The sequence below is a fragment of the Mytilus californianus genome, unplaced genomic scaffold, assembly GCF_021869535.1.
Source record: "Mytilus californianus isolate M0D057914Y unplaced genomic scaffold, xbMytCali1.0.p SCAF_4, whole genome shotgun sequence".
NCBI lineage: Eukaryota > Metazoa > Mollusca > Bivalvia > Mytilida > Mytilidae > Mytilus > Mytilus californianus.
Genome location: NW_026262690.1, coordinates 36,712,643 through 36,723,216, shown reverse-complemented (window position 1 = coordinate 36,723,216; position 10,574 = coordinate 36,712,643). Strand labels below are relative to the sequence as shown.

The following is a 10,574-nucleotide window of genomic DNA, read 5'->3' as shown; positions in this document are numbered from 1 at the left end:
GAACATTTATTAATATGACCCATTCTAGTGTACGAGCTTAAAAATATATTGATATTGTTACAAATTTCGTGTTTAAATACGAGTATATTCAGATATATTATATATTTTTTGTTTATGCATAATCATTTAACTTTTTGTTATATATGTACGTTTAACCGTAACACTATTTTCATCATATAAATCAAATATATATATGTTTAAAAACGATTTTTATTACTGTAACATATTCACTATATTGTGATAAACACAACGAAAGTGACACAAGTTGGTACTGAAAAATACACAATAATATTAAAATTATATAAGATAAATTTGTTTTTATGTGGAAGACGTAAATGTGACAGGGAAAATTCACTAAATGCAAGTACAATTAAATCACGTAGTAAGCTTTCCTGGTAATAAATCAAACATTTCAAATTCAGATTTCAATATTAAAATAAGGAGATGGGGTATGATTGCTGAGAGACAACTATCCACCATAGTTCAAATGAAATGCATATAAGCAATAATAGGACACCGTACGGCCTTCAACAATGAGGAAAACCCATATCGGATTTTAGTACTTTTCTGCGAACAATTTATTATGTTTCGTGTTTTATTAAATCCTAAGACTTGTGATTAGAAGACATGTCATCGGAAGCCTTTTTGTAGTGTAATCCGGTTGTCGGATATGTTAATTGATACAAAAAAAAAAAAAAAAATACTTATAAGGCGTATATATATGTATTCAAAATTGGAACGCTTATACTTACTAAACACGCATTTTCACTCATAATACTTATTTTACCAATTATCCGTTATATTTTTGAAGGAGCATGATAATCAACAGACTAAGGCCGTCAATGATGAATCTTCAATTGACATTACTAGAATTCGTATTACTTTCTAGAATTGTAATGTCTCGATTGACTTTGGATAATGTTAACATAACAAATATTATATATCAGTATTCGTCACTATGCGGGCCTAACTACGCAGAAAACAAGAAAACAATGTACTTTCCACAAATAGCAGAGGAATATAGTATGTGCCCGGTATGTTATAACGATAACAGTTGTTATATTGACGACAACTGTTGTCCTCAGCAAGGATTGAAATACAAAAAGACGAAGTGTTTGAAAGCAATTGTTCATTTACCAAATAATATGTCATCTTTTGGATATGAATATGAAATGGTCAATACATGCCCCTACGGATCTGATTTGTCCTACGAATGTACTAAGCCACGTGATATTTACGATTCAATAAGATATCCTCCAGTAACTGATCGGACATATACGTCGTTTAAAAATCAGTTTTGCGCTATGTGTAACGATATTAAAGAGTTTATCCCCTGGAAGATAGATATACCATGTGACATAAAATATGACATATTTTCCACTGTAAACGACATTGTCGAAAAAGCACTCAAGAACAATTGTATAATATCGTTTTTTCCAAGTAATAAAATACGCAATAATGTGAAAAAATGTAGTGGTCATCAGTTTATTGAAACTTGCAACGTTACAGGGACGTTGGATAGTTATAACAAAGATATTGACTTTGCATGTCAAACACTGAATAACCCTTTCCCGCCATACAAAAGTATCTTTTGTCACATGTGCAATCCTCCCGAAAAGACAAGTGCGCGAATGATCACTTCATGTAATGAAACTGGACTTTGGACAACATACGCTAGGGATATAGAAAAGGCATGTAATGAAAACGTTTATGTTGAAACGACCTTTCCTTACAAAAATATATATTGCTACATATGTAATACAAATGAAAGCGTGATAATGAGAAATAAAAACTTGTACACAGTGGATATACCCATAGAAGATGTGTTTACGTATAACTGGTACAATGAAAAAGAACCTGTGGCTCATGAGTGGGGGTATGTTCATGAAAGTGGGATTAGATCCACAGACGTCACAAAAAATTGCAAGAACCTATACAGAAAACTGAAGTACAAAATTGATTGTAAAGTTCCCATTCCGTTTAACTTATTGAATCACAATATGTCAAATCGACTGTTATCTCAAGTTCAGTCCTATCATTGCAATTTGACTGGAAATGATGATCAATATAGAAAAATTACCTTGTGCAAAAAGGACAGAAGGAATTTAACATATTGTGAAGCCGATAGTGAGTTTGACTTACAATGGGCTTGTGAAACCCAGTCACGCGGGATAATTATTCAAAGTGAAAAACTATATTACCATTATACAGTATGTGGAACCCATCTGAAAGATTTTTTAGTTTATGATGATGGCATACAATTAGATATAGAGCAGTATGTTAAGGAAAATTTAGCTTGTGATTTATTTAACTGCATGGATGATCGCAAATTATACCCTTTACAGTACATCTTATGTAATTGCTGTTCTGAGGTTTGGACCTATTCACCTGGTGGTGGTACTTGGGATATATTTAGTCGCAAATACTTCACTCCTAACTGTAAACTGAACGAGATTTATGATTCTCTAAAGGTAAATTATTTCTTGTGATTATGTTCATTTGAAAAATGTCACACTTCATTGTACAGATGAATTTCATAACAGTGTGGACATGAACTTATGGTAATTAAATGTTATCGTATGTATCACTTGCTGGCGACAGATAAAGGCAACAGTAGTATACCGCTGTTCAATAGTCATAAATCGATTTAACTGAGACAAATCCGGGTAACAAACCAAAACCGAGGGAAACACATCAACTATAAGAGGAAAACAACGGAACAACATAAACACTGAACTGCTACAAAAACAAACGCCAACATACATAGAAACGGACTACTAGTATTAAACCAGGTTTAATCGACCATTTTCTACATAAGAAATTGCCTGTACCAAGTCGGGAATATGACAGTTGTTATCCATTCGTTTGATGTGTTTGAGCTTTTGATTTTGCCGTTTGCTTAGGGTCTTTCCGTTTAGAATTTTCCTCGGAGTGCGTTATTTTTGTTATTTTACTTTTTTTTGGATAACAACTGCCATATTCTTGACTTGGTACAAGACAACAAAGACTTCACGCAATCACAGTATGTCAAGGGCCTCTCAATGGGGATACACATATTTAATATATATACACATGTCCATTCATAAAATAAAAGTTTTTGCATGAAAGTTTATAGGAATATGTTTTGAATATATCTATATACTCACAACAAAAAGTTTCTTTTGAAAGAATGGGTATGAGTAAATGCGTGAAGTCTTTGTTGTCGACAGCCAGTGACCGACGCGATATCATTTAAATATCAGGTGTCCATGTCCACACTGTTATGAAATTCATTTTATATCACCAAGTCATATTAAAATTTTACTCAATATCAAATTGGGAATGTCAATAAATAGAGATGTTGGGTATAGCAACCCAAAGACACAATATCCAAAAAATATTTAGAGGTCAACATATATTCAGGCAGGTATCTATAAAATATGTCAGGATTTAATCTACCTTACCGAAAAAGGTTGTGAATAAACTCAACAGAAGCTATCAAAGAGCTCTGCAATCAACAGTAATGGTAAAAAGAAACAACTACAGTCCATGTTTCTGACTTAGAACAGATAAAAAAAACGTATGACAGCCTTAAACTTATGTTTTAAATCCATATAAAGTCAACATTTCAAGTAATTGATTAAACATTAGAACGTACACATAAGTTTTGAGAAAAGTGATATAGAATGAAGGTAAATAAATTACTTCGGAATAACAAATCCGTTAGGAACAGTGCCATTATGGAACTTAAGTATCTTTTGAATAGCTGCAAGATCTTCAACAATGACTTTAAGGACGTGACTTTCAAATAAAGTCAAAACAACCCATGGGGTCGAACTAAGGGTGACTCAAGATAATGATATGCATGATATAAAGGCATAAAAGCAAAAATGGAGAGAAATCAACAACAAAAAATGTCATAAGATGCGGATGACTTCTTTTTATAAATAATATCATAACAACGTCAAGAACTTTATTATGATACATTTATTTTATGAGGCAAAACCGGAGGAATCGTCAATACCTGATATGAAAAGTGACGTCGAATAAGGCAGGTAAAATGTTGGACTAAACAAATCAACGTCACTTCTACAAGCATTTACAGCTACGATTTATTTTTCTAGATTGATAGAGCTGCGGATAAATTCCACACACAAATGATCCTTAACTTTGTATTGCATTTCGTATACTAGATTTTATCTTACCTCCTTTACATTTCTAGGAATATGATCGGTTAAAAGCAACCGCGTGGAGACCGTGTATATTTCATATGGGGTTAGTAGGCGTGTATATATAAAAAAGAAGATGTGGTATGATTGCCAATGAGACAACTCTCCACAAGACACCAAATGACACAGAAATTAACAACTATAAGTCACCGTACGGCCTTCAACAATGAGCAAAGCCAATACCGCACAGTCAGCTACAAAAGGCCCCGAAATGACAATGTAAAACAATTCAAACGAGAAAACTAACGGCCTAATTTATGTACAAAAATAAACGAAAAACAAAGATGTAACACATAAACAAACGACAACCACTGAAATACAGGCTCCTGACTTGGGACAGACACATACATACAGAATGTGGCGGGGTTAAACATGTTAGCGGGATACCAACCCTCCCTCTAACCTGGGACAGTGGGTGTAACAGTACAACATAAGAACGAACTATAAAAATCAGTTGAAAGAGGCTTAACTCATCAGATGGATAAAAATACAAATACTACAATTACAAGTGGAAGTGGACGTGGTTTATTTCAATACACGGTTAGTAGTAGTGTTACGTCCTTTTGTAAAAAAAACACGGTGTTGAGGAAAAATCTGAAAGGTATCAATAGACAAAGAAATTAATGATGAATTGTTGGCATTTGATTTTGCATAGACCAATGGAAGTATGTAGACTTGATCTCTTTGATATGCCACTAGTCTAAATGCCACATTAAGATAGTCGGTAAGATAAATTCGTTACACAGTGTGCTAGTGACATAATACGATTTATCCCCGGCTTAGTATATTTCTAGGATTTTGATTGGTTAACGCACGTCGTTACAAAAACCCATAGCCCCTGGGTGTTGCTAACCCATATCCCCGGACGTTGCTATCCATTTACCCGGGGGACGTCACGCGCGTTTATACGCTGACGGCGTCCATATTGAAAATGGCAAAGCGTTTTGCTTCCCACACGGAGAATGAAATTCTTGACAAAAGATCTAAAAACATTGCGTCATCAACAGAAAAAGCAAACAAAAGGGCTGGTAATTTGCTACGAGAATATCTCTCTGAGAAAAATGAAGACACACACTTTGAACAGTATATTCCTAGTCGGCTAAATGATGTTCTGAAACATTTTTATCTTGACGCCCGTAAACCTGATGGAGAAATGTATAAAGTCAATTCGCTTGATTCATTCCGGTACTCTCTGAATAGATATCTTAAGGCTCCCCCCTTTTTAAAGGAATTTGACATAATGAAGCATGAAGACTTTAATGAATCAAATCAAGTATTTAAAACAGCCCTTACAGAATTAAAAGCCAACGGAAAAGGAGCAACACAGCACTTTCCAATAATATCAGAAATTGACAGGACAAAATTGTACTCTTCAACTTTCATGCAACCAAGCTCCCCTACTGGTTTATTAAATAAAGTACAATTTGACATAAGAATGTACTTCTTTAGACGAGGGGCTGAAAATATGGATAAGATGACAAAAGACACTTTTATCGTCAAAACAGATCCAAAAACAAAAACAAAGTACGTTACAAAAGAAATGGACGAACTTACCAAGAATCACCGCTTCAATGACAAGGAAAATGTCACTGCAATTATGCCAGAGCAACCTGATAGTCCGTCTTGTCCAGTGGCAGCTTTTCAGAAATACATTTCAAAATTGCATCCTAAATGCAACAGGTTATGGCAAAGACCACTGGGATCCTTTTATGAAGATTCTGCTACTTGGTATTGTAATTCTCCAGTTGGTCGTGACACTTTGGCTCAATTTATGAATAAGTTAAGTAAACTTTGTTCGTTATCACAAGTTTACACTAACCATTCAATCCGAGCGACCGGTGCAACTATTCTAACAGAAAGCAGGTACTTTGCTGATGCTCAAATCATGTCTGTCACTGGCCACAAAAGTGTCTCGAGTTTGGCAATATATCAAAGAACTTCCGACAAGGCAAAATTTCAAATGGGACAAATGATTGATGCTGCAATGAATGGAAGAGATCCTGATGCAAATGCCTTGCCTGCCCCAAATCAACAACTAACATTACCTTCACCTGTTCAACCGTTGGCACTTCCCACTCCGGCTAGATCCTCAACAATGGTGGCGTCCACTTCACAAGTAACGCAAATGACAGAGTTTAGAAATCAACTCTCTGGTATAAACTTTAATGAGTTGTTCAGCAACTATGACACTGTTCCACAAATGCCAGTATTCCATGGTTGTTACATTGGATCCATCAACATAAACATGAACAACAAATAAATAACTTTCACGTCCGTATGTAATGAATATTGAGTTGATCCACGTTTTTTTAGCCATTCAGAACAATAACAGTCTATTTTCCTTAATTTCGTGTTGTTCCAGTGAAAAAAATTAAACTCTGTTGATTATCCATGAATATCTGTAATTAAATATGTAATCCTCTAACGATTTTATCCTATTATTCCGATCATTGACATTGATTTTAGTAAATGCATCACTTGGCCACCACGTCGTCAATGAAAGGCACTATTGACCTAGTTATGCAAATGACCCAAGTTGACGTCACATCGTCTATGACGTAACGCTCGCGACATTAACCGCCAAATATGAATTTATTCAGTTTCTCTGTCTCTGGATTAAAAACGTCTTATATTTGACTACCTGTATGGTTCTACCAAAGGTAGTACCCTACACCCCGTAAGAATTATGTCAAATTTCCAAATTTCAATCAAACTTTTTTAGATAATGAAAAAAACGTTGTTTTCACGTTACACTTTGTACCCGAATTTCCCTAAAAATCGCCCGATTCGGACTAAGACCGGGGATAAATTCGTTATCTACGTTCATATCCGTAGATATGGGTATTTTAACACCCTTCAGTACCCTGTACACCCTTCGGCTGCGCCTCAGGGCGTACTGAGGTACTTCAGGGTGTTAAAATACCCATATCTACGGATATGAACGTAGATAACTTATAATATATGGGGTCAGTAAATTTCATATGGGGTTTACTAACCCCATATATATCGTATTAGGTCAATAACATACTATGTAACTAATAGTATTCGTGTTGGAAAATGTATCATTTACTTTTATTTTAACTATAGAATGTAAAACTAATTTGGCTTCAATATTTTTGGATAGAATTTGTCCAATTAGGAATATTTATCCCAAAACGATTTCAATAAGAAGGCCGTTGCAAACCTAATCAGACATTCTTTTAGACGTAAAGCTTTATTTGTCTTTCAGATACGAATAAATTCATTCTGTTCGCGGCTGTTCTGCGATGCAACATTTTACTAAAGAAATAATGTGTTTCAACGTGTCCTACAAAAGCAATGGTTAAAACTGAATAACATTTTGTTTAAATGGATATTTGTTAAATAAGTTAAACTCTTACTAGTATGATATATTACCATTTTGATATTCAAAGTCAAGTAGGTTTCGTAAATATTCAGGTTTTGGTCTATTAAAGAGTTATTGCAGAGAGTGTGGTACTGTCCCAATAAACTTCTTTTTATTTCAGCAAAGATGTCGCCAAACTGACTGTTTCCTAGGAAAACAATTGACAGGAGATAGTTGTGAACAGAATTTACCAACATCGTTATATTCTCCACCACTGTCATATGTTTTTCCGTTCGGGCTAACATCAAGCGATATCCATTCAAAAATAACGCAGAATTTACAGAATGATTTAAATGAAATGTTTTCTATTTCAACTTCGATCTGTATTAAACCAAAAACCAAATCGAGTTCCTACTTTGTTCAAATTGATATTCTGATATTGAGTAATACATTTATTGTAGATATAGAACAGAGACTAATAGATTATTCTTCTCGTCTATTTAAAAGTTCGGACAAAATGAATATAACTGTAAAATACGATTATCAGTCAATTTTAACTAATGAAAATACAGAGTTTGAAAATACTTCTGCTTGTGTAAAAAGGAATCGATCTCTAATATCTAATTTGTTAGTGTGTCGACATGTTTTATTTACACAACGTGAGTATAGATTATCCACAAAAGACAATGAGATAATTTTAGACGACTACGATGCAAAGTTTAGGTTTTATGAATATCATATCGACTCTGAGAAAAACTTAAGAATATGCATTGAGGATTTTAATCGTATTGTGAACTTAGATGACAAAAACGACGTTGTATATTTGGCAATAATGATAACATGCACTGTTATTTCAGTACTGTGTCTTTTGGCGACATTAATAACGTACTGTTTATTTTCTTCACTTAAAACTCTACCAGGAAAGAATATAATGAGCTTAGTGTTTTCTCTTCTTGTTTACAATATACTTTATTTGATATTGATAATCGTCGATGACACCGATACAACAGTGTGTCAGGTTATCGGTACAGTTATTCATTTCTTTCTGCTATCTACCTTTGCATGTTTTACCATGGGTACAGTTCATATGTTTAGAATATTTGGCCATGACAGTCTTTCGTCGACACTAAAAGCTAATCAGAGTAATTATACTTTTAAGATATATACCGCTTCCGCATATGGCTCTGCAGCTGCAATAGTAGTCATAAACATTATCGTTCTGCGCATTAACACAGGAACCTTTACTGGGTATGGTTATAATAACAAATGCTTTATTTCAAATGTTCAGAGCTTTATTGCCACAGTTTTAGTACCACTAGTTATAACCTTTATCATAAACATGATATTATATTCAATAACGACGTACAAACTATACAAAAAAATTTATTCGAAGTCGGCTATATCTGCAGTTTCTAAAACAAATAAAAAAGAAATAAGCATCTTTATTAAACTTTTTACAACAACTGGTTGTTCCTGGATTTTGTTGCTTATTAATTATTTCGTCAATAAAACACCAATATCAATAGCGATAGCCGCTTTAAATGGATTTCAAGGACTTTACATTTTTATAGCTTATATTTTCAATGAACGTATATATCGGATGTACAAATCTAAGATAATTGAACTGACTGCTCAAAAATCGCAGTCAACAATTATGACATCACTTCCACGTTCCCAACAAACTAGTTCCGAAAACGATTATGTTTAAAACTGTAGATAGCAATTAGGAAAATAAAAACAGGTGCCGCTTGTAAACATACTGCATTACTATACTTTAGAATCAATCGAAATCCTCATTTTGAAGTAGAAGTTTTCAAAGAGAATGGAATTATCTCCTTTTATGATATTTTTTTTTCTTTTATGTATTTTCACACATTTTTTTTTAATGAAATGTTATATCGTATACTAATTTGAATAAAAATGTCTAATCTTTATTCTTATTTAAATTTTTAGATTGTAGGATATGTGCAGTACATTTCAATGAGACAAAATATTTAAACATAATGGAACCAAAAGACTATACGGTCATTAATAATAGACAAATTGATATAAATAAACAAAAAACTTTATGTTCATACGTCCGAGGCGATTTTCTGGATTTACCTTCATCAGGGACGCTCAAACGCGTATATTTGAAAGACTAGGATGTACAAGAACAGTTGAAGATTCATTTGACCATAAAGGACCTTAAATAATAGCCAAATTCATCTAAGGTTAACTTTGCCTGAGGGAGCTACTACTTAAATTATTTAATTCCTAAATTTATGAACGGACAATTTTAGAAAACTTTGTTATAAATCATGTCAGTACCAAAGTAATGACGACTGAGTTAATGATACCCTCGGGGACTGATAGCCCACCAACAGCGTGATCGACTCAATGCTGTAAAAAATTTAAACACGTTATAAATTGCCTGCGTCCAAAGCGATTCTCTTTATTTACCAGTATCAGAAACTCTCCAAGCGGAATACTTGAATACCAAGGCTGTATAAGAACCTAAACAGTTGAAGAGCCATATGACCAAAAAGGACCATGCAATAAAACATTGCCAAATCCTTCTAAGGTCAACTTTGCATGAGGGAATTGAAACTTTAGTTTCTTAATAATTTTCTAAATTCATAAACAAAAAAATTTAGACAGTTTTGTTATAAATATGTCAGTACAAATGTACTAACAATTGAGCTGATAATACCTTCGGAGACTGATAGTCCACCAGCAATAGTATAGACACAGTGCTGTAAAAATACAAATTAATTCCATTTGGTTGATAAATATTTCAACAAACAGTCTTTATTCGAATGGGTTTTTGTTGTGAACTTCTACAACCCGACTTCGTTTTGTACTGATATCAGGCAGATTACTACAAATTTCCTTGAAATATGCAAAAAAAAACAATATTGCATTCTTTTGTAAATTTCACCCCACCAAATACCGGTAGATGTTCTGAGATGCTTTGGATGATGCAAATGTTCATGCTTCAATAGTGACACCCGTGCTACACTCGAGTTTCAGTTTATCAACCTTATTTCAGTGACTAATTC

General features: G+C 33.7%; 1 protein-coding gene across 2 annotated transcripts; it reads left to right on the top strand.

Annotated features, from left to right (window-relative positions):
* The first annotated feature begins 734 nt into the window (after nt 1–734).
* Nucleotides 735–9,467, top strand: LOC127737973 (uncharacterized). 2 transcript variants are annotated; one of them, XM_052248941.1, is made up of 3 exons: nt 735–2,471; nt 4,202–4,254; nt 7,715–8,491. In XM_052248941.1, exons 1-3 carry the CDS (start codon nt 816–818, stop codon nt 7,743–7,745), a joined length of 1,740 nt encoding a protein of 579 aa, XP_052104901.1. In that variant the 5' UTR covers nt 735–815; the 3' UTR covers nt 7,746–8,491. The 2 variants fall into 2 exon arrangements, with proteins under 2 accessions (XP_052104901.1, XP_052104900.1); XM_052248940.1 differs by lacking the exon at nt 4,202–4,254 and having other exon boundaries at nt 7,715–9,467.
* The last annotated feature ends 1,107 nt before the right edge of the window (nt 9,468–10,574 follow it).